Source organism: Leptonychotes weddellii, chromosome 4 (genome assembly GCF_054177405.1).
Source record: "Leptonychotes weddellii isolate Sample4059 chromosome 4, ASM5417740v2, whole genome shotgun sequence".
Lineage (NCBI taxonomy): Eukaryota > Metazoa > Chordata > Mammalia > Carnivora > Phocidae > Leptonychotes > Leptonychotes weddellii.
This window is the reverse complement of record NC_138372.1, coordinates 85,238,364-85,263,736: the sequence shown is the minus strand read 5'-3', so window position 1 is coordinate 85,263,736 and position 25,373 is coordinate 85,238,364. Positions and strand designations below refer to the sequence as shown.

Genomic DNA, 25,373 nt, shown 5'->3' with positions numbered 1-25,373 from the left:
GTAGGTAGTTTGGAGGTTACTGCATATAAAGTGCTTAGCACAGTCCTGGCTTAGCACAGCGTGTTCATTGTTCAATATGTTAGGTATTAGTATTAAGGAGTTCACACTCTCATAGGGAAACAGACCTTATCATTCACATTGAATATAGTACAGTAAAGCCCTCTTATGGAGCTCTGAACAAAATGCCGTAGGACCTCCGATGAGAAAGAAAATCATGAATTCATTTATAATCAGTTTTATTGAGTGTTCTTTGCAGTGGTAATCATGGATGACAGTCATGGGGGGGAGGTCTCAGAAAAGGTGACATCTAAGCTTCAATCCTTGAGGATTGAATTTTCCAGTGGGAAAAAGGTAGAAGGGGTGTCCAGTGAGCTAGAGCATGAGCGGCTAGCATGAGGAGAGGCATAACAGTCTGCAAATGGGTGGCATGTCCAGGGACCAGTAAGTGGTGTGGAAAGAACACAGAAGCTGCTGCCACAGGTCAAGTCAGCACCAGGGTTCAACCATCATGGCGGCACTAGAGAGCAATGTAATCAAATCGATGTTTTACAGAAATAACTCAGCTACTTCCTGGAGGATGCAATACATAAAAGAGAGACTGAAAGCGGGGAGCCTGTTATGACATGGTCATTACAGCCTGAACTGGGGCAGTGACAGCAAGAATGAAATGAGAGGGATTTGGAGAGAGAACAGAAAGCACTTGGTGAGCGACTGGATGTGGGGGGCAGAGGAGTGATTCGGGGATGACTTCGTATTCTAGCATGAAATATGAGAAACAGGAAGAGAAGCAATGTTGGAGAGAAAGATAATGAGTTCAGTGCTATAAATATTAAGTTTGGGGTCTCTTTAGGAAGAATATCCAAGTGGGCAGTTTAGAATAAAATTCCGGAGTGCAGGACAGACCCATCCAGGAGGGTGGGGGGGGAGGGCAAGAGAAAGAGGAAGTGACACTTTAAAAAACAACTTAGGCATATCTGTGCAGCCTAGCTGTTTCTAGGAGACAGAACCAGAACTGAACAGATACCTCTCCAGAATAACCCCTCTACACTGGCAAACTGGTTCACTCACTATACCTTAATATGCCTTGTGAGTTCACTTTGCACCTTCTCTTTCCACCATTCACCACATACTGATTAAACATCTAGTATGTGCCAGGTATTAGTCTAGATTTTGGTGACATACAAGTAAAAAAGTCAAAACCCTGCCATTGGGGAGTTTATGTTTTAGTGCAGGAGATAGTCAGTAAGCAAGTAACCAAATAAATGTAAAATGTAATTTCAAGTAAATAAACACAATAAGGAAAAATAAAGCAGGTAAGAAGTTAGAAAGTTCCGGGGGTGAGTGGGAGAGAAAGGGGAATTCTTTGAAATTTGCGGTCTGGGAGTCCCCCTCTGATGAAGGGACATTTTAAACAGAGACCTAAAGTGATGGAGAAAGCCATGTGAGACTCTGGAGAAAGTGTGTTTCAGGCAGAGGGAAGAACAAGTACAAAGTCCCTGAGGTAGGAACCAGTTTAGTATGATTGAGAAACAGCAGGTAGCAGCTTGGCTAGAATAGACCAAATAGCCACAGGGCATCTTGTGACATTTCTGGTACTACTGACTGATTTGTTAACTAATGCCATGGTAAAGATTTTCACAGACTTGTATCCTACCTTCCCAACTCCATGCAAGTCTGTTGAAGGCAAGGTCTACGTTCAAACTCCATAATCCCACGGTACCTAGAACAATACCTTGCACATAGTAGGTGGGGTTTTTTTTCACTCATTTATCTATCGTTGTAAACAGTGGTAACTTCTAGACCTGCCTTGTCCCACTCTCAAACACTTCTGGACCTATTCCAGAAGCTGTTAACCATCTGGCAAATCATTGGCGAGCTACTTCTAGGGCTGTTGTGATCAGTAAGAAACTCAAGCTATGTCCAGAGCAACACAGAAAGCCCAAACCAAGACTTACCCTTGCTGTTTGCAAACCTGATGGTTTTACTTAGGCTCTAAGAGTGAAGACTTGAAATATGGGGAAAATCTGCACATGCTCAGAGAAGCTGTTGGCTTTGCCACAGTTTTATGCTTAAACATTATAATAATATTATTATTATCCCACAGGGGTGTCACGAGGATTAATGAGACATTTTCAAATTACTTTGAGCTACTCCACTGGGGGTACTGAATAAATGGTATGTGTTCCTCATGAAGTGCCATTTTTGACATTGATTTGTTGTGATGGGTTCTGCTGTCCAACAGGGCTGGAATTCGCCCACCAAATCATTTCTTATAAACAACAGACTAGCTGTCAGAAGGCAATGGTTTTCAGTTAAAATAAATATGAATTGAAGTGAACTAGTCAGCAATCAGAAGCAAATGGGCTGCTGTTAGAAATCTAATATTTATTAAGCACTCACAGTGATCAACATAAGAGTTTCACAGTGTGATACAGTAGAGTGAACATTGGATTTGGAAACGGTCCAAGATTTTAGGCCCAGCTCTGCCACTAAACAGCTGTGTGGGCTTGAACAAACTGCTAAACTTCTCTGGGCCTCAAATCTAAACTGAAGGCTGTCCTAAGAAGCTCGTAATCAGTCTTCCAGACAAGGCAAATATATGAAAGGAATGGAAAGAGTCATTTCTGAAGGAAAGATACTTCACAGGACCATCCATCAAAGGACCATCCTCTGTTCTGGTCTTCCTTGCCATTGATTAATATTAATTCCAGTACTAATTCCTGCAAATGGAGAAATAAATCACTTTCTAGGTCAGACACAGAAGTGCATGAAATATTTGGTCTTTAAAAATAGAGTCTTTGCCTTTCTATGAGCCAACTTGCAGCAAGCCGTCTTATTCTTAGCTTTAAATATATGAATGATGGATTATACTGCTACCCTAATCACCAGCTCAAAATCAGTGTTCAGTTTTGTGAGAGTGTTTTACATCCCTGTCTACTTTTTCCATCTTAAAATATACCATCTGCAGTGCCTGGCACTGACCTAGAGGTAAAGTGAAAGATAAAAGGACAGTAAAGAACATAAGTGCTTGTTGTATCCAGAAAAGGCCCAGGTGGAATAACTGAGTAATGTACATACTGTGAGCTGCTTCCCCTCACTCTTTATCCCAGGAATCCCAGTGATCCTGGGTTCAGAAAGGAGAAATGCCTGACACTCCAGAGCAGATAGAAATACAAAGAATCACTTGTTGGGGAATTCAATTCGACAAACATACTGAGTTCCTACTACTTATCAGGCACTTTGGTAGTTTCCAGGTGTATAAATGGAGTAAGACCTGGTTTCTGCCCTAGAGAGCCTCGGTTGCCGTGGTGGTGGGAAGCAGTGACCACAAATCGCATTGACTTGCCGTTGAATCGTCAGCTAAGGGATGATGGGTGAGGGAGTAGTCCAGAACAGTTCCTCTTTTGTAAATGATTTGAATGATACAGTGGGAAATACATTATAAAGCCTAGGGTTGGCTCTAAATTGGAGTCGCTAAAATGTCTAGGCACAGAAATTGTGTTCAAAATGACCACAACAATTTGAAGAAACAGTTTAGGTTCAAAGGGGATAAAGTTGTCATCTCCAGGCCCAAATCAAGCAACAGAGATACAAGTTGCCGGCTGAATGTTCTCGAAGTTTCCCAACTAGAGCGTGGCAAACTCTACCACAAAGCCAGCAGTGGAACACTGAGGGTCTAGGTGCCAGTCTCGCTCCACTCCCTCCACGACAGACTTCGGACGAGATGTGATTTTCATTTCTCATTTTCCTCTCATGTTCCCACGACAGGAAACCTCGCTCTTCTGCGAAGACCAGGCTGCCCTCGCCAGCCCCAACCAGAAACTCGGTCCTTGATTCTTCCTCCCCTGAAATCTCAGCCACGAACGTTTGTGAGAACTACTCGCTACCGAAGCAAAGTCCCTGAATGCCTTTAATGACCCATCTTCTTCAGACCCCAGGTGCGAAACTCATCAGCACCCATTACCCCGTTGGGCTCCTCATGCACGCAGGAGCTGAAGTGTTTAGAGTGCTCCCGGCCTGGAGGTGTTCCAGCCTCAGCAGGCTCAGGGTGCCAGCAGAAGGCTGGCCTGCTCCCCAGGGCGCCCACCTGGCCAGTCATTCCCTCCCTCGACCAAGCTCCCCGCCCCGCGCGCATCCCCATCCTCTCCCCTCGCCCTCCCCGGCCCCTCTGAGCCCTTCTCCCCGAGCGGGGCCCCGGTGGCGCGTGCAAGGCGAGGCGGCCGCCGCTCGCTGGGCGGCGGGGTGGCCCAGGCCGGGCCAGAAAGCCCCGCGGCCGGGACGTGGCCTCGCGGGCCGGGAGAGGGCGGGCGCTGACCAGAGGCCGGCGGGGGTCCGGGGGCCTATTTCCCTGAGGGCCGCCTCGGCCGGGCGGGTATCCCGGGGGACGCCGAGGTGCAAAGAGAGGGCACTTGGGCGGCCCAGAGGGGCGAGGCGGCGGGCAGCGGGCAGCGAGAGACCCGGCAGGGCGGCGCGGGGGAGCGGAGTTCGGGGGGAGCGGGGCGCGCGCCCGTGCGGTGGGCGGGCATCCTGAGGGGCCGCGGAGAGGCGGGCGGGCGCGCGCCCCGCGGGGGAGGGGCGGGGAGCGCGGAGGCGGGCGGGGAGGCGTCTCCCCGGAGGAGCCCGGCGGACCGCGCCAGATGCACACGGAGCCTTGCGGCGGCAGCGCCTTCGGCGGCGGCAGCGGCGGCACCGGCGGCGGCAGCAACAGGCGGCGGGCCCGACTCGGGGGGAGAGGGGGGCGGAGGCGGCGGAGGGGCGGGGAGCGCGAGGAGGAGCGACGCGGCCCGCGCCGCCGCCTCTTCCCGCCGCATGGACGAGCACCTCAGCCTGCTGCGCTCGCCGCCGCCGCCCTCCGCCCGCCACCGCGCCCACCCGCCGCAGCGCCCCGCGAGCGGCGGCGGCGGCGCCCACACCCTGGTGAACCCCGGCTACGCCGAGCCCGCCACAGGCCCCGCGCTGCCGCCCGACATGACGGTGGTGCCCGGAGACCACCTGCTGGAGCCGGAGGCGGCCGACGGCGGCGGGGGCCCGCCTCAGGGCGGCTGTGGCGGCGGCGGCGGCTGCGACCGCGACCGCGACCGCTACGAGCCGCTGCCGCCCGCGCTGCCGGCCGCCGGCGAGCAGGACTGCTGCGGGGAGCGCGTGGTCATCAACATCTCGGGGCTGCGCTTCGAGACGCAGCTCAAGACCCTCTGCCAGTTCCCGGAGACGCTGCTGGGCGACCCCAAGCGGCGCATGAGGTACTTCGACCCGCTCCGCAACGAGTACTTCTTCGACCGCAACCGGCCCAGCTTCGACGCCATCCTCTACTACTACCAGTCGGGCGGCCGCATCCGCCGGCCGGTCAACGTGCCCATCGACATCTTCTCCGAGGAGATCCGCTTCTACCAGCTGGGCGAGGAGGCCATGGAGAAGTTCCGCGAGGACGAGGGCTTCCTGCGGGAGGAGGAGCGGCCCCTGCCCCGCCGCGACTTCCAGCGCCAGGTGTGGCTGCTCTTCGAGTACCCGGAGAGCTCCGGGCCGGCTCGGGGCATCGCCATCGTGTCCGTGCTCGTCATTCTCATCTCCATTGTCATCTTCTGCCTGGAGACGCTTCCCGAGTTCCGCGACGAGAAGGACTACCCCGCCGCGTCGTCTCAGGAGCAGTTCGAGGCGGCCAGCAACAGCACGTCGGGGGCCCCCGCCGGAGCCTCCAGCTTCTCGGATCCCTTCTTCGTGGTGGAGACCCTGTGCATCATCTGGTTCTCCTTTGAGCTGCTCGTGCGGTTCTTCGCTTGCCCCAGCAAAGCCACCTTCTCGCGAAATATCATGAACCTGATAGACATCGTGGCCATCATCCCTTATTTCATCACTCTGGGCACCGAGCTGGCTGAGCGACAGGGCAATGGACAGCAGGCCATGTCCCTGGCCATCCTGAGGGTCATCCGGCTGGTGCGGGTCTTCCGCATCTTCAAGCTCTCCCGGCACTCCAAGGGGCTGCAGATCCTGGGCCAGACGCTGAAGGCTTCCATGCGGGAGCTGGGGCTGCTTATCTTCTTCCTCTTCATTGGGGTCATCCTTTTCTCCAGCGCGGTCTACTTTGCCGAGGCAGACGACCCCACTTCGGGTTTTAGCAGTATCCCGGATGCCTTCTGGTGGGCAGTGGTAACCATGACAACAGTAGGTTACGGTGACATGCACCCGGTGACCATAGGGGGCAAGATTGTGGGGTCGCTCTGTGCCATCGCTGGTGTCTTGACCATTGCTTTGCCAGTCCCCGTGATTGTTTCCAACTTCAATTACTTCTACCACCGGGAGACAGAAGGGGAAGAGCAAGCCCAGTACATGCACGTGGGAAGTTGCCAGCACCTCTCCTCTTCGGCCGAGGAGCTCCGAAAAGCAAGGAGTAACTCCACTCTGAGTAAGTCGGAGTATATGGTGATCGAAGAGGGGGGCATGAACCATAGCGCTTTCCCCCAGACCCCTTTCAAAACGGGCAATTCCACTGCCACCTGCACCACGAACAATAATCCCAACTCCTGTGTCAACATCAAAAAGATATTTACTGACGTTTAATATATGCTCTAAGTGACATGCTGTGCTCAGTATTGTGTGGAACGTGCCCCCTTGGTCTGTGTATGCCCTTGTTTTATACATTTCCAGACCATTCATCAAGGAAAGGACGTGAAGAAGTGGAAAGCACACTTCATTTTCCCTCTCCCTACTGCTTCATACTGAAACAGGTGTCTGTTTTGGAAGTGGGCTGCATTCTCTCAGCTCTCCATTTTTTTCTCCCCCCCTCCCTTCCCTAATATCGCAAAGAACAAACTTACTTTAAACTTCATATCTAGTACACACCCTGTTTAAAAAAAAAAAAAGTACATCCTGGGAGGAAATGAAACTAAAGAACAGTTAGAATAACTGCCTAACCTCAGAATTGAAAGACAATTGTTTCTTTACTAAGTAAAGAAGGCACATACTTAAAGGATGCTTCCGTTTACTGGACCTTTTAACATTATTGAATATTTAGTTCAGTTGTCTTCGTTGTGGATACGTGGATGAGAAGTCTAATTAGAACAATGACTTGTAAACCCACCATAAGTTTATTTGGTTTTTGACTGGAATTTCTGTTTGGAACCCCTCCCGGAATTTTAAAGACTTCTACAACTTTGAACAAAGGGAAATGTCCGAGGTGTCCTGATCTGACTAATTAGTTGAACTCTTTGGGGCTTGGTAAGCATTTCGAAAGGGGGGTAGACAGGCAGATTCCTCTGAAGTTCTGTATGTGTGTTCCAGGCAACATCTTATCCAAGTGTAGAAACAGATGTTTTCAGTGCTGCTGAGAGAAACAAACAGAATTCCTAATGCGTCTGCGAGATAAGCTTCTGCAGTATCACAAGAAGATTAAAGTGGCAGACACTCCTTCCAGCGGAAGTTACTAATTCTGACCTGACTGATGCAGTTCCCATAGCAACCCATGTTTCCTGGGAAACCCGAAAAAGGTTGTCATGGCATCTCTTGCTCTCTAGCCCCACCCCCTAGCCCCTGCCGTTTCCACAGTAACCTTTCCAGATGGTTCCTCCTTACAGGATTTCATAAGGAAAACCACTATTTGAATAAACCGCACAAATAAGGTTACGTCTGAGAATCTGAGGTGGTGAACTGAATCACAAACAATGCATTTCTTTTTTTTACTACAGAAAATCATTGATATCATCTCATAATGACTGAATTGGAAAGGAAAATACTGCCTTTGGAATGTTAGATATATACTCCAATGAGGCATGATGTGAATTAGATGCCAATAATTAGGCAATCACTTAAAAGGATACTGTTTTCTTCCTCCAAGAAGTTTCAAGCCAGCAAGTGAAATTTAAAAGCAAATGTAAAAGTATTCTGTACATAAGCAAATGAAAGATTCAATCGATGTACCTGAAAACTTACTACAAGGGACCTTCAGACTTCCTCTTAAAAAAAATTCGAGAATCCCACAACAGCACTTGAAAAGCTAAATAAACTTTAAGAATATAAAGGATGCGTGTTTTTTAACTGAGGGAATTGCAGACAATCAATAAAAAGGAGGGACGGGAAGTAACCTTATCTTGGGAAAATACCTGCAAGTTTCAGCCATATACCAGGGGTTGCCAGAAGACAAACAGAATCAGGTGAGCACTGTGTGGGGGTATTGAGAGCTCTCCCTCTTTGGACAGGGAACCAAGGAAATGCTGTTCCTGTCTAGATTGGTGATACTTGCAAAACCAATAGTTTCATATTAGTTACATGCAAGTGCCTTTTAAAGATCACTTACAACAACTTTTCCATTTGATTTCCATGTTGTTAACTGTCCTTTGGTTTCTACTGTTTATGGCAAAAGGGTGGGTGGGTGGGGGGAGTCATTGCTCTTTAGAATAACTTTTACCCAAACTGAACTGAAAATGATTCCATTCCTTTTACTAACCCTCTTGGCTTCTGAACAACCTGTTTCCCCTTTAAAAAAAAAAAAAAAAAAAAAGATAAATGGCAGAACCTACTGCTATTAGATTATTGGCCCAATTTTAATTTACGTAATTAGTAGTATGCAGTAGTACAGTTGTTTTAAAAAAAAAAATGGTTAAGCTTACAAGGGTAACACTATATTTTAACAAAATCATTTTATTTTATATACATTATAGGTATTATACTATATTTTCCACAGTTATACATTGTGCACAGTTGTTTTTTATTTTGATACGGTATAACTATTCTATCATAAAGTAAATGAGAGTAACCTTAATTCTAAAACCCATAAAGTTTTTTCAGGTAATCAGAAGCCTACTTACTTAATTTTTTGTGTAGTTAAAAAGAATGGTGAAGACTTATAGAGGGGGAAGAGGAAGGAAAAGACAAAAAATTAATAGAGGCATGAAATCCATATACCTGGTCATGGGGTCACTGCTTTTATCTCTATGTGCATCAAAATAGGACTCCTTTATCTAGTGTCCTTTGCTACTTGTTTGAGTTACTTTTACCATTGATCTACCTTTTGACCAAATTCTTGGTGTTCTTAATGACCAGACATTTTTTTGTGACCCATTTTTGTGGTAGTATGTTAGACACACTATAGTAATAACATTAAGAATAATTTTTGTATCTGTTCTTATCTGTTCTTTTGTGTATGATCTTGACATGAAGATGAACAGAGTGCAGTGACACTTTTATTCACTTTTATTTAGAAGATATAGAAACCCTATTTAGTTCTATAAGTAAATTATGGTTGTACCATAATTTTTAGAATTGTATTGTTATTAATAGTAATATGAAGAAGACTTTTTTTTTAAATCCAGAGAAATACAACTTTTTGAGTCATCACTTTGAGGTGTATACTTTTCTCCAGTTGCCAAATCATAAGCTCCTTAAAGGTTGTAGGTTCTGTATTTTGACAAATACAGATTTGGGACACTAGTGCCTGGCACAAAATGTAGCACTTTGTATGTATTCAATACATATTTGATGAGTGAATGGCTATAATCTTATATTAATGTTATCTTCAGGTTTTTAATGAAGTGATTTGAAGCATAAGCTCTGCAGTCATACTGCCAGGGTTTGAATCCTGACTCTGCTCTGTGAGCAAATTACTTAACCTCTCTGTGCCTCAGTTTCCTTATTGGTAAAATGAGGATAATAAATAGTACCTCATAGAGTTCTTGTGAATACTGAATGTCGATACAGGTATAATACTTAGGAAAAATACTTGCATGGCATGCAGCAGAGATTTTGCTGAGAGATTACATTATTATGTGATCATTACTTACAAGCATTATATAATTAACACTGAGCTTTGTGAATGATATGAAATACATAAGTAATCAGTGTCTTCCTATTTACTTTCTGTGTGACTATAATAATTACCATGTAATTACCATGCCCTGGACACTTCTCAACTCTGCAAGGTAAGTGGTATTCACCCCACTTTAGGAGGGTAAAAAATAGATAGTTATGGTTAAGTGATTTCCCGAAGACTTCACAGCTAGCAAGAAACCCAGCTATGATTTAAAGCCAGGTCATTCTGGCCCCCAAACCCCTGTTCCTTTTATTAGGTGACTTGAAAGAGATTGAAAAAATAAATCTCTTTGGCTTTAAGGTTTGACTTCAGCCCATGTCACTAATAAATGAATTCCTAAATATATCTCCAGAAACCTATCTTATGCAGTATATTGAGAATTAACCCTTTCCTAATCATCAGAGATTTTTAACCATAGGGATCAAATATAAGGTATTTAAATTGAACAAAGAGATCGACTTTTCTAGTAATAAAAGATTATTTTCCTATATGATTGATTTGTCTGCATTTAATATTATACTCAGAAAGCATAATCAGTCATAGTAGTAATACCTGCTAGGACAATAGATATTTTTCAGTTTTAAGATTAATTTCCTATTTCCATGTGTTTAATCTACAGTAGATGATAGTATTATGCAAATTGTTATTTTTCCATCTGCTTATACTTTGCTTAGGTTACCAAAGAACCATGCCAGCAAGTAGCATAAATATTTTGACTCTCCCTTATTAAGAAAGGAGAAATTACTTAGAACAAAAGGATTGAAAGTTGAAGGAGATTGCCAGCTCATTGAAATTTGTGGACATTAGTGCCTTACCCAATCACTCCATGGATCTTTAAGAGCATCTGAGCTCAAAAACACATTAGAATATCAGTTTGTCCCTCATAATAGCTGTAGCCCCTTCTCTAAGGTCCTAAATCATTCAGAAAAAGAAAATGGATAGTGATTTGGACTTACAGCAAAATGCAAAGAGTCTTAAGTTTACACGTATCATTTAGCTTGGCCAAAACAAAGACTTCACTGTTGAGCTCAACTGCACATCTTGGATGTTGAAAGGTATGCATATGTCTGTGTGTACAAAAGATTCATGGGAGGAGGTGTGACTGGATCAGGACACGTCTATCAACACCCTGGGAAAAATGTATATACCCTAGAGCTGGTGAAACCTAGAAATGAAAATAACATTGTTATTTCTTTCTTTTATGGTGCTTTCAACTGATATTATACCAAATTTTCGTACCCACCAACTATGGTGACATAATCACAAACAGCTACACATAAGAGGCAGCATTATATCAGTTATTTCTAAATTTTGAGACAAAATTTCTGGGATTGAAATTTTAAATGCAGAATATGAAGAAATTTAAAGTTATGGTTTGTTTATATAAAATTTGTTTTTACCTCTTTGGCATAAAACGTACTCAAGCAACTGCTCTGGCGATAGTATATAAATTCAGTATATATAATACCAATAGTTTTTTCCTTTAAGAACCATAACTATAATTTAATGACTTCCATACATTTAAAATTTCAACATTTTCTACAGCAATTCCAAGTCCTTCCCACCTCTCAGCTGTGAATAGAAGTGATAACCCCTCCCACCAAGAAATGCAAAGAAGCACAAGTGCCCTCCCCCCACCCCCCAGTCTGAAGACTTACAGAAACACTGTGAGATAGAGGTGAGGAACGTTAAGAATGGAGCAGAGGATATTTAGGGCTTGCATTTTGGGGTGGGGCTTTCTGTCTTTTATTTCACCTTTTAAACAGAGAATAAGACTATTATTTCCGTGCTACTAATTTTCTGTGTTTCGTTTGACAATTTTATATATTAATGAAGTCACTTGTTTTCTATAACTTGCAGGGAATGGTTGAAAACCTTTGAAAAAGGGCAAATCAGGGGAGGCAGGAAGAAGGGAGGGAAGCCATGCAGAGCCCAAACTGTGTGCTGTCATGACTCAGCTCCTAACCTCCTGCCAGAAAATGGCCATTGCTATAGAGTTTACGATAATAATATTCTTTATATGCTCACATTCACCTTGCAAATTTAATTTAAATGATTCAGAAGGTTAGAAAGTTTTCAAATATTTGTCTTTTCTTCAGTGATGCTGTAAATTAATTTCGTCTTTGGAATTATAAAGAAAAAAACATTTTACAAAGAAACATTTTCCTGGTTTTTCTCTCCCCCTCCTCCTTTTTTGTAGTGAATGTGTTTTTCCTTACATTTCAAATTTTGCACCATTAACTATCAAATAAATACATTAAAGAGCAGATCTGGAAAAGCGGCTCCATCATTTTCTTGGAAGCCATTTTATTATTGTTGCAATCTAAATAGTGCAGAATAGGAGCTCCAGCCTGAAAAGTAAATCCTGGGATTCTGGTTGTTAGTAAATTAGCATTAAATGAATGAAAAATGATGTTTCATTGTATCTGAAAAACGTTAAGAATAAATTTGTACATGCAGGGCTCTGACTTTGCAGATACAGGGATCATACCCCCAGCCTGGTGGTAAAGAGTGGAGAGTAGCTTCTTCTTTTCCAGTGAGCCCCCGACATCACCCCCACCCCTTTCATCAGAGCACAAAGGCTCTTGGGAATCTTTATTGAGATTCCCACTAACTTTTTAGAATGAAAGCTAGCATTGCACTTATATGTCAATCAGCCCTTCTAGTTCACTGGTTTTTTGTTAAGTTTATTTTAAACTCCTGTTCTTTATGGAAATTTTCTCTGAATCCTAAGGTTCTTATTTTTATACATTTAAACATGTTCCTTAAATTAAAACATGTGATTTAATTTGGAAGAGAAGCCAGTGAGGGTAATTTGTTACACACACGCACCTGCACACACACACACACACACACACCCCTCACCTGTTATTTTCTGTCCTAAGATATATTTACTTTCTGTCTACAAATCTAAACAGTCTAAAATTGGTAAATTTCCAAAATATGTGTTTTCATTCATATGTGCTGCACAGACATTTACAAAGCATTTTTATTTTTTCATAGCCTTGCTTAAAAGGCAGATTTATTGCCTACTGTTCTCAATGTATTTATTAATGTAATAGTAGATTCATAAAAGTAGTAAATACATCCAGTGTATCACGGAGCGTAGTCATTTCACCTCCTAAATATCCTTAAAAATAATCTACTTTTCAACATCACTGTCATCACCACTTTAATCCACACTACTATCATCTCTATCCAAAATAATTAACTGGCCTCGCTACATTTCCTCTGGCCAGTCTGACCCATTCTCCACCTGATAGCCAAAAGCATCATTTTGAGACTCAAATCTAGTTACATCACTGCTTAAAATTCTTTTAAGGTCTTTTCCTTGTTTTTAGGATAGAGACCCAAAGGCTTAACACAGCCTTCATGGCCCTACATGATCTGTCTCGCCCCTGATCTTCTAGTTAGGGGTTAAGCTGCCTTTCCCTCTTAATCTATGGGGGATCCTTGCAGATGTTCCCACTGCCAGCCCCCTCTTCACTTCATTACCTTCTATTTTTACTTCAATATTCCCTCCAGGATATCTCTCATGACTCTGGTTTTATCAATCCCCCTATTATAGTACATTTCTTCAAATTTAAGGAGTCTTCCATTATAAGGACACCATTATCTATGTGCCATTGAGAAAAGAAGAGCTGCCAATTTTAAGGGAAAGTATCAGGGATTTTAAGGTACATCCCAATTTCATAGATACTCAAATCTGAAAAAGTTTGTCTCAGAGTGAACTGAATATAGTATGTGCACTTGCCGTAGCTGTCATTTTATATTTATTTGTGTTGTATGATTAATGTCTATCTCTTCTATGAGAGTAGGGCCTGTATCACTCTTTGTTCATCATTGAATCCCTTCCCATCTTCTCCCAAATCTGCTCCAGACTTTCACCCCTGTCACTCCACCAGTAGTATACTTTTCAAGGTCACTGGTGACCTCCTATAGCTAACCCCAGTGGTCATTTCTCAGTGTTCACTCCATTTGACCCGTCAGAAGCATTTGGTGCTGTGGAATACTTCCTCCCTCCTGGGAAGAAGTTCTTCATTTGACTTAAGGGTGTGACACTCTGTATTTTCTTACTACCTCTCTGGTCTCTCCTTCTCAATCTCTTTTACTGGGTCTTTCTCATCTCCCCTGAGTTTTAATATTTGAGAGCCCCCTGGACCACAGCTTAGTTCTTAGACCTCTTTTCTTTTCACATGAGGTCTTATTCTCATAGCTTTAGACTATCTATATGTAAATTTCTCTCTCCCATGTGGACCTCTCCCCTGAACCTCACGTTGAATTTCTAGCTACCTATTTGACATCTCTACTTGGATATCAGATGGATATCTCGAACTTAGTATGTCCAAAATTGAGCTTCCCTGTACTCCCCAACCCTCACCACCAAACCTATGTTTCTTGCCCTTTTCCCCCTCTCTATCTCTATAACTTCAACTTTCCAGTTGCTCAAGCTAAAATCCTTGGAATTATCTTAGATTCCTCTCTTTCTGTCATACCCCTTATCCAGGCTATTGGCAAATCCTGTTGGCTCCACTCTTAAAATGTTTCCAGTCTTATTTCTGCAACCACCTGTTCCAAGCCATCATTATCTCTCACCTGAATTTTTACAGTACCCTCCTGACTGGTCCCCCAGCTTCCATCCTTTCCCCTATTCTCAATATAGCAGCCAGAGAAAACCCTTTAAAACACTTGTCAGGTCATGTCACTTCTTTGCAGCAAAACCCCTATTTGGCCCTCCATGTCACACAGGCTACACACTGAAGGCCTCACATGGCCTGCAAGGCCCTACCTACTCTTCCTTGCCTTACCCTTCTGACAGAACTCCTTTCTGACTCCTCTCCCATTTGGCCCTGTACGACAGCTGTGCCAGCCTCCTTGCTCTTCCTCAGGTAGATCAAGCGTGTGCTCCCTCAGGGCTTTGCACTTGCTGGTCTACCTGCCTGGAATGCTCTAACATCTGATATCTGCTCAGCTCGCCCCATCACCTCCTTAGCTGTCACCATGAAGCCTTCGCTGGTCACTCTGTTTAAACATGCAGCCCCACCCCCCAGCACTCTCCTTTATCCTGTCTCTGCTTTGTTTTCTCCTCTAACACGAGATATTTTACTTACTTTGTTTATTGTCCATCTTCCCTTCCCTTCCATGAGAATAAACAATTTTTGTCTGTTCATTGCTACTGTATCCCTCAAGACTTGGAATCAAGTTGGTGCTTCGTAAGTATTTGTTCAAGGAAGGGATGAGAGGAAGGAAACTCCAATTTGAGTGTTTTTAAACTATTAGCAAAATTTTCATGTTGTGTATCTGTGCTTCATTCTATCACTGTAAGGCTTGTACTCCTCATCATGTTCTTATGGATAAAATTTCTTGTACCTGGTTCACTGGAGAAGGCTTCCATTTGGTAAAACATGCTCCAGCAGGTTTTCCCCCACAAAGTACTGTCCAATTATGGGGGTGGAATTCCTTAACATAAATAATTTAAATATAACATTATATATCACTCCTAATCACCATGGCTACCTGGAGTTGGAATGCTGCACAGAGACTGTTTCCTACCTAGCAGTTAATAAAGCACTATTTGTAAATGATACTCACTATACACTTGTTGACTGACTGGCTTACATAGTACAGCAAAAATCAGAACAAATAAGTGCTATCTCCAGGAATTTACCTATCTAGCAGACATTCTAAGAAACTTTGCTGTAAGTTCAGTCTTGGTTTTAGTTAATGGTGAGTCCTCAAATATCCATGGGGTTTTCCTTACAATGAAAGCTGATTGAATAAGGCATTAGATATTTCACCAGTGAATCACCTTAAAGAATTACATTACTATAGATATGGTCTTATGCAATAAAATAATTTCTTTTATAAAATAATTTAATTTTTTTTAAAGATTTTATTTACTTGAGAGAGAGAGAGCACGCGGCGGCGGGGGGGGGGTGGGGAGGGCAGAGAGAGAGGGAGAAGCAGACTCCTGCTGAGCATCAGGGAGCCCAGTGGGGCTGGGGGGGGGCTGGATCCCAGAACACTGAGATCAGGACCTGAGCTGAAGGCAGCTGCTTAACCAACTGAGCCACCCAGGCGCCCTGAAAATAACTTAATTTTTTATGTAATTGTCAAGTTATATGGGAGGATCACAGAAATTGGTTATTTTTTTAAAGTGACTTTTTCATATATGAAAGAAGAGGGGGACATTGAACCCACCAGCAGTAAGAGCAGATTCTCAGAGTTACTTTTATAATGGCGAAACTTAGGTCACTTCTAAATAAAATAGGTGAGAGACACCATAGCATATGTTGGTATTGGGAAATTCCCAGAAGCTTTGAAAAACCAACGTGTGTAGTATGGAACTACTGAGACTAAATTAAAGGATTGATATAAAGGAGGACTGCAGATACTGAGGTGATTTTAGGTAATATCTTAACAGATGCACTTTTCTGTGCAGCAGGAAACAGAAAGGAACCTTTTCCACACCCTTTCTGAATTTTCTCTTCTCCCTGGGTTTCTCAGGCATATCAGACCAGACCTTGACTGGGTGTTACCTCTGTACATCTAAGGGAAGCATTTCCTTACTAAACATGCTACTAAATTAAAGAAAACTAAAGCATGTGCTTGAGATTACATAAGTAGACCGATAGAAGTTAGAAACTCTTTTTGCCTGAGACAGAGATCATTTCTCTTCTGAAGACACATTGTCAGGACTTTTTAAAGGAATGTCACAAAATAGAGAATTGAATAATTTTCATTTCTTATTTTTTCATGTTTTTTTTTTCTGATTTGGAGTGAAGAATTATAACATGCTTTATTTTTGTTATTTAACCCAATATGGGTTCTACTGGATTTTCTGTTATAAACTGGAATAGCCAAGGTATTTGAAATTATAAGAGTCAGCCTCACATGCCATTACATTTTATATTTACCTCATGTATGACTACAGGACAAAAAATTTTCAATTATTCACCAATAGGTTACCTCTATAAGAAATTATAATAAAAAGCATGTTAAACAAGAGTGACTATGCTGGATTTCAAAATGTAGTGGGTGACTAAAAACCACAGACAGAAATAATTTCTCCAGGTAAGGACTGTGTTTGAATTGCTTTATACCTGTATTCTATAAATCTTTTACCTGCAACCATGTTAACTGATTTCAAAAGATCAATTTATTTTACCAGACCACAATGTAAATTAAGGATATTTATTATTAGTAGACCTAAATACTGCTCAAATTAGCAGTGATTACACCTCAGGCTCATTTTCCCATGACTTTCTAGATTTTTGACAAAGCTCACATCTTAGCACGTTACCAACTTTAATTACTGAGTGAATTTAAACTTCTTTTGCTTGCCAAGAGTACATAATTTCCTAGAGGCCAATCAGAGAATCATACATAATTGAACAAGAAATTTTTCTAGTCCTTGGGCTAATTCATTACCATTTCGTTGGCAGAAATTATCGAGCTTGTTGGTGTGCAGTCAACTCTAAGTTGTTTAATAGATGTCGAAGTATAGCCACATCAAAACAAAGTTCCCATAAAATTCCATGTTGTGGAATGGTTGTAACCCCTTTCCTCATCAAATACAAAGTTAAGTAAGCTGGGTTTCTGTACCTCTTTTGTTTAGGCTTTGGTGGAGGTGTTACTTCTTCACAAGCTTAATAATTATAGAAATTTGACCATTCTTATCCTCTTTTCTTGCTTCATATGTTAGAACATTTATTTGGTCAAGTATCTTCAATTATAGGTCTCACCATTTTCTATTACACTTCCTCTCTCTGTTTTTGTAGAGTTGATTTTGATACTTAAGTCAATGTCCTTTCTTCTAAGCCCTTCAGCCTTTTCTCATTGAATGTAATGTAACTAATGTAAACATTATGATTACCATTCACATGTCACTTTGATTTCTTGTTTCTGTAAAATTGCAGCTCCCTCCACGCCTACAGTCCATTAGGATGCCAAGCTATACCATACTTATTTAATAGTCCCAAGAGCCTTGAGGCAGGTACTGATACATGAGATTAAAAAAAAAAAGAAAGAAATGGCTCAACTTCTTATGTAAGAAGGATGTAATAGTAGCAAGACAAGAACAGCTTAATAAAGCCATCTCAAGATAACCAAAGCTACAGTAGCATTGAACAAAAGCCAGGCACTTAGGAAATGATCATTCAGATCATTCATGTTACTTGTAATTTCTTGTAATTAGTAGCCACTACTAGCTATTCGACCATTGTAATTTTCAAATTCTCATGATGAAAATTAAGAATACTGTGATAAAAAGTATACTGCTGTATGGCCAAAGATTAGTGTTAGGAAGTTGTATCTTTCATGAAGGATGATCAAGTATAATCCAGGCCAATAAGGAAAACTTTTCACTAGATGATCGCCCAGCACACAGTAGACGTACAACATTAGGTTTAGTAAGTGGATGATTCTTCTACAAAAAGCACATTCAAGTTCCAGATCACCACTGGTAGGCATTTACCACTGGATTTCAGATACCTGCTAAAACCAGGAGTATATGTAGGAAACAGTCTTCTCTATGTATTGTGATGGATAATATTCACATATTGAAACCTGGAACTGAGTTTAGCTTTTTTCTATTTGTGTATTTATATGTATCCTTTCTACTACAGTTAGTAAATCTGTAGAATACATGAATCTAATTTTTATATATCCACTTATTCACTCAATGTATATTTACTGAGTACTTGCTACGTGTCAGACACGATGCAGAGTGACAGGGATTTATTCATTCATTCAACATACAAATTGTCTAATAATGTCCAAACACCATTCTAGATTCTAGACGTAGCATGAATAAGATAGTCATACTGCCCTTTGCAATTTTTAAGAAGCACTTTACTGTCAGCATTTCTAACGATTTTTTTCTAGTTGGCAGAGGAGAGCACCAAACCTTGAACTTTTATTTCTTGGTTCTCCACAGACCCTTGTTAAGCAGTTACTGTCTTAATTTGTGACTTCTTGAAGTGGTACATAACTATGTAGAGTTTATATTTTAAAGGATCAACAGATTTGAAAGTTACTTGTGTAATGACAAGATAAAGTACAGGCATGATAACTAGAACATAGTTTTCACCATACTCATTTTGAGACTGTTTCTCCCTCTCTCTCAATCTCTTTCTCTCCCTGCCTCTCTCCTCTCCCTCTCCCTCCCTCCCTCTGCCTCCCACACTCCTTCCCTCCTCACTTCTCCATAACACTTATCTGAGCATAGAATTTCCATTCACTTCAAAAGACTTCTCATCTTAGGTCACCACAGTGAGATGTACTGCCAGGAAATAAACCAACCCTTGGAAATACATTGAGAAAATTAATACATATATTTTTCTAAAAAACAGTAGGCACTCAGAACATTTCAGATGGTTCTAAAGGTGAAGATAAATTTTTATGTTCAAAAAGCAATCACATTGGTTTGAACTACATTTGGAAATGGGTATTAATAAGGACAAAAAATTCATAATTTCAGCATACTCTGAAACTTTTTCTCACATACAAACTAAAAGCTTTGATATGTGGTTGATAAACTTAGAAAATTAAATTGGTTGAACTTTCAGGGTACCAGTAAAAAAAAAAAAAAACAAAAAACGAAGTGTTGAAAAGTATAGTGAAGAGACTATTTTATATTGACATAGAGTCTAAACTTTTTTAAAACACTAAATATACAGTAAATTATTGTGCTTACTTTGCCCAACAGATACCTGAAGAGTCCCACATAGAGAACTGTAGAGCTGCACTGACCAGTAGGATACTCATTTTTAAATTGCCTACATCAAGAATGCAGTGTTGGTTCTATCGTTGATGGGCGGTGATCTGTCTGCTAGCACATGTTTTGTTTTAGTTGACATTAAATAACCTGTCTCTGAGAAATGCTTTATATAAAGGAAGCAGCTCTAAAGCTGAAGGATTCTTTTCAACTGGTGTGCAATATCAAAGATAGTGACGAAGAGATAAAGAAGAACATCAAAAAATATTAAGGGATCACTTCAACCTTTTGACATTTTGATGAAATCAAATCACTCAAAAACTAATCAGTACTGCTGATAAAGAAAACCTAAACGTTTGTTTGTAATAAGCCAACTGGTACTGTTTTCTTCTTTCAGTTAATCACTGGACTATGTTGAATCATGAGATATAGTAATGTTCTCTTCTGTGTTCTGGGTTATGTGAAACCTTATTTGTGAAGGTGTGTTTTGTACCAAAGGCTCTCCTACATAGATTGGCCCATTTTACACATAAATAAGTGAAGTCTACACTGTGCCCAGATGAATGGTATTAAACAGACTGGCCTACAAGAAATGTGCCTTGCTTGATTAAACATCCTTTTATTTTTTGATTCAAAATGATAGGTTTACAATTAGTCTCATAGATAGGTTTTAGCTGAATGTAAATTTAAAAATATATTAGTACTTAATATATGTTTAAGTTGTCTATTTTAACTGAAATTTTAATATTTAGTTATAGTTTTCAGCAGTTCCTATATAATATACTCATTCAAGTTAGTTTTCATGCGATGTTTGGTGTGGTGACACAAAGCACATTCTTAAAGATATAATATTTCATCTAATGTTTATAGAATTTCCTTCAAAATTATATCTGTAAAAGTTTTCTTGACTCATTTTCTATTTTTGTATTTTATTCCTTTAGAAATGGAACTTTTTCAATAAAAAAAAAGCAAAGTTTTAGTTGGAAAAGAGATTTAGGAGGTCATGAAGATGATTTCCCATTTGGGGACATTTCACTTCTGTGCCATTATTAATGTATTTACTGTGACATTTCAGCAGAATGGTAGCTATTTGTATATTATTTAATAAGCCTTATGGAAAGTCAAACTGTGAACACTTGGTATAATGAAGACTTTTTTTCATTTTCATATTTTATTTTTGAAACATACCTGAACAAATGCGTAAATAACCAATTTCCTGTTATTCAAGTGCATAATGATGCTAAGTTATAATAAGAGGGCTTGTAGAATTTTAATAACTATAAAATATTTCAGTAGCAAAGCCAAGATTATAAATACTTTTTGATGCCATGTAGAAGGAAATACAGGTGATGAATTTCATTGTTAATATATAAGAATAGGTAACTGAAACAGTGTTATAGCTATTAGCAGCAACAGATGGGTTGGAGATATAATCCAGGTAACTTTCTTTGAGGCAATGTCTACAATGAATTCTGTACAATCTGCTGGGTTTTTTTCTGTGATCAAAATTTGAGACCAAATCTCTCTAGGAAAAAGTGAAGTAAAAGAGTGATAAGTATCTCAGATTTGAGCTATGTGAACCTCCCATCTGGATGATTTGTAATTAAAGTGAAAACATAGCCAAAGCCACCACCATGTTTTTGTTCTGTGTTAGCCCGCATAGGAGGGACACTGGCCCAGGAAATTGTCAATCCATTCTAGCCACCTAATACTCATAACTGATGATCACAGACTGTTCAACAGTAAAGTAATTCACATCAGCTATTGGGATGATTGAAACAAACCAATTAACTGTCCTATAAGAGGTCTTAGACATTCAGATGTTTCAGTAAGGATCAGTAGGCATTACAAACATAGACATAAGTACTACCTTCAGGAAACACCAATGACACAACTTTAAGCATTATGTATACTTAATATCATATCTGCATTATTATTACAGGCCACAGTTTCAAACAAAGACAAAACCTGGACTTTGCAATAAAAGCACAGATTGGCACCAGATGAGTAAACTGTCATATCCAATATGGTTCACCGAATGTGGAGCAAAAATATAGCATTGGTCTAGATATCATGAGACCAGAGTGATTATCCACTTTCTACCTGTGGGACACTAGATAAGTTACTTACCATTGCTAGGCTTCAGTTTCCCCGAATTGCGAGGTGGGTGTGCTGGGTTAAATAATCCCCAAGGCCCTTTCCCAGCCTCCAAATCCTCATTTATATACATTTGAAAAGGCTTTGAAGAATACTTAAAGTACTCAGATTTCTAATGCATCTCAGAAGGAAAGACTAAATTGAAATAAAATTTAAACCTTGAAAGTGTCATCAATATACCATTCTTCAAATTGAATGTGAGAAGAGGATTTTTTTTCTCCTCTAAGAATTGTCACTGGCCTATAATGGGATCATGAAAAAGTAGAAAAATCACTCTGCAGAATGGGAACAGATTAACGAAATTGCTGGAAAGGAGGGGAGGTTATTTGTTAAATTTAATTAGATGTTAATGTGATTTGAAATTATATATGAAATGCAGTACCAGAGCTTTACTGCACACTCAACATTATAAACCCAGAGTAGAAGGTGGGGAAAGGTTGGAGGGATGGCAGTGTTTACCATATGATCTCTTGATTTTTTTTTTTTTTTTTTTTTGCGTAAGAGGCAGTTGGGTCGAGTTTAAGTGGGTGTCTGTGCTTTAGTGCTGGTTCTGCTCATAACTCTTGTACCCTAGGAAAGTCCCTTTGACCTCTCTGAGCCCCATCTTCTTTAGCTGTACAATGAAGACTTTAAATTTAGTAATCTGTCTGTTTCTTTACATCTTTGGAAAATTCTAGAACATTTTCAGAATGTTCTGATACACATATACGTGTACACATTGTTCCCCTCCAATCACTAAGATGTCACAGATCTCTGCTCACATGACTGAACAGACTGCAAATCCAAACATTCATATTTCTAATTGACCCTCAGCAAGACATAAAAAAAAGTAACTTTTAATTTTGACCATGGCTTACCTATTATGACTTATCACTTCATCTTTGAATTTTGAGTTCATCTAAACAAAATTTCTGTTCCAGTGAAACTTGTTTAAATTTTTGTAGTTTGATAAACACTTAGCAAACCAGAATTAAGTATATTATGCTTGCCAATGAACTGTAGCCGATTGCAAGAGCATTTTTGTCACATTAAGAAGGTAATGCTGTATTAGTCCCAGAATCAATGGCTTTAATTTGAAGTAACAGTCACAAAATTTGGTAAATTTTCGTGAATACGAAAGAGGCCTGATAGAGCCATATTGTAATTAATTTTGCTCAGGAGTGAGAAACAAAATTCAGGGATAACCCAAACGCTTCTGTTTGGCTTTTGTGGACAGTTGGAAAAAGAGCGGTTATAGCTTTTGTACAACATAGATAAGAGATAATTGTACCCACTGAAAAACAAGAGTATATTCTGGTTGCTGATTTTATGGTAGAAAGAGATAAGGATAGAAAGATGCTAAAATATGGACACTAGGGAAATTATTAAAATGATAGTCCATTTGAGTAATACAGAAATATTTTGTCATAATGAGATTATTTGTCCAGAGGTTTAGTCTTATATCCTTCCATTCAGAAAAGGGGGCAGTTTTTAAAGGCCTCTCTCATAATAGGAAATGTATATTTTAACTAGCTGAGCAATTAATTAAAACTTTAAAAGTTTTAATTCACTTTAGGTGTAATTGAGTCTCATATACTCGTGTTAGTGATATTTGTGAAAAGTAATTTTATCCATTTTTTTAAAGTTGATGAAATTTGCTCAATGGTGATTCTAGCAAATTGTGTCAATATTGTATCTTGCAACAATTTGTGAACTGACCATACAGAAACAAACTATAGTAGTATCTCTTCCAGTAAATTGTATCCATGGCGTGATCTCTTAATGCTGGGTTTGGGGTGGGAAGGTTAAGTATTTAGTTTATTTAAAACTAATTGTCGAAATGTTTTTCCTATATGCCATAAAACTGTATGATTATAAACCAAATAGTAATATACTCTTCTTTTTTTCAGTATAGGCCATTTTTGGAACTACCCCGTAATATGGTATAATTTTGGTTATAAGTTCCTACAAGGGAAAGCAAACAGTGTATGTAGTATTTCTATGTCGTATGTTAAATGTAATAATAACAGTAATCCATTTTTGAAACCTTAGATAGTAATCATGCAGATATCTAAATACAATTTTTTCATAGCTATGTCTAACATTTGTTTATTATGTCATACTTCGCAAAGATCCTTCACATTTTATTTAATCTTTAAAATATCCATATGAAGTGATAATACCATCTGAAGTTTAGAGATTAAACAACAGATCAAGTGATGTGCCCAAATCCTATGGCCAGCAAATGGCTCCAAATCTTCTTTTCTTTACCCTGTTCTCCCTCTGTCATGTTCTTTTGCCCCCATAATTGCTATTATGTTTAAAACTTTACTAAAATCTAATTCTAAATAATATGTTGGGAAGTTTCAGGTTTGGAGGACAAGGTATTTTTTGCTCTTGTCAGACCTTCTTAGATACTTCCAGAAGATAATCCTCCCACAGGGTGAGAGCCAAACATTTTCCATCTAGAACATATTAAGTCTGCAAACCCTGACCACAGACACCAAGTCCATGTGATGTCAAAATGCTAAAATGAAAAGTTATCTTCTTCACTGATGTAATTTCCTTTTTATAAAACCTACCATAATGACTGAACAGTTGAAAGAAGCAATAACCCAAGAAACAGCAGCTATTCTGATTCAGGGAAAACATACTGTCAGACCGACTGGAATCACCGACTTTCAGCCGTTGTTTCCCATCACATGTATTCTGTGCTTAGCAGAGGACAGGCAAGGGGGAGCAGGTAAAAAAACTGTCCTCATTTTAAGCAAACTCCTTATTTCTTGTAACTATTCAAAAAGAATTTATCAAATATTAGATAACTGTATCATTACCATTTAGCCACGGTTCAAATACATGGTAATGTTCATCCACATATTTAAAAATTAGATAATTTCCCAGATTAAATTAAAATCTGATGACTGCTCAGTTTGAACATGGAGAAGATTCATGTGTTAAAACCATGACAGAATACAACATTTTTATTCTTTCTTTAAACAACACAGAGGCACTGTTACTGCTTTCCCTTGTAAATCAGTGGTCTGTGATACATTCTGTACTTTTACTGACTAGCAATGCAGTGTTACTGTGCATAATTAAGTAGAGCATATGCTATGTTGTACTGGAATTTAAAATTTTCTAACCTTAAATTTAGTTCTGTTTATCAAACAGATAAGTCAAACAAGTATAATTTTGTATGGAATGAAATAATAATAAATCTTAAATAATGGCATAATAACAAACAATGGAATTCTGAATAAAATGTAAAATCACTTTTTTCTATATTCATCTTCTTTCGATATTGAATTATGTTAATTTATCGCATATTAATGTAAAGTTTAAGTAAGTTCTTATGCCATGTTCTCTAATGTTCTTGTCATAATAAATTTGAGCCTTCTGTTAAGTAAATACAGTAAATACCTGTGAGTTGATTATGTGATATTTTTATCTGATCCATTTTTTAAAATTTGTCATTGGCTTTAAAGTGTTTTCATTGCAAATGTTATGTGCAGAATTCAATAAATACCAAAAAAAAAAAAAATCCCGTTACTCATATGAATTAGTTCCAAACTGTTTCTTTTCTCTCTCTGTCTGCCTATCTGCCTTTTCCTGTTTTATTTTTGCAAAAGAGGAAACATCAAAACCTGGGCTATTATAAGCAGCATAAACATCATCAATCTTTAGGGACTGTTCTGTATCTTCCCACATGACTATAAAGAG

At 40.0% G+C, this 25,373-nt stretch overlaps 1 protein-coding gene across 3 annotated transcripts; it reads left to right on the top strand.

Annotated features, from left to right (window-relative positions):
* Positions 1 to 4,709: 4,709 nt before the first annotated feature.
* On the top strand, positions 4,710 to 25,070 carry KCNA3 (potassium voltage-gated channel subfamily A member 3). 3 transcript variants are annotated; one of them, XM_081815642.1, is made up of 3 exons: positions 4,710 to 8,144; positions 16,764 to 16,873; positions 19,509 to 25,070. In XM_081815642.1, exon 1 carries the CDS (start codon positions 4,810 to 4,812, stop codon positions 6,553 to 6,555), a length of 1,746 nt encoding a protein of 581 aa, XP_081671768.1. In that variant the 5' UTR covers positions 4,710 to 4,809; the 3' UTR covers positions 6,556 to 8,144; positions 16,764 to 16,873; positions 19,509 to 25,070. The 3 variants fall into 3 exon arrangements, with proteins under 3 accessions (XP_081671768.1, XP_081671767.1, XP_006732905.2); XM_081815641.1 differs by lacking the exon at positions 16,764 to 16,873 and adding an exon at positions 11,345 to 11,477; XM_006732842.3 differs by lacking the exon at positions 16,764 to 16,873.
* Positions 25,071 to 25,373: the final 303 nt, after the last annotated feature.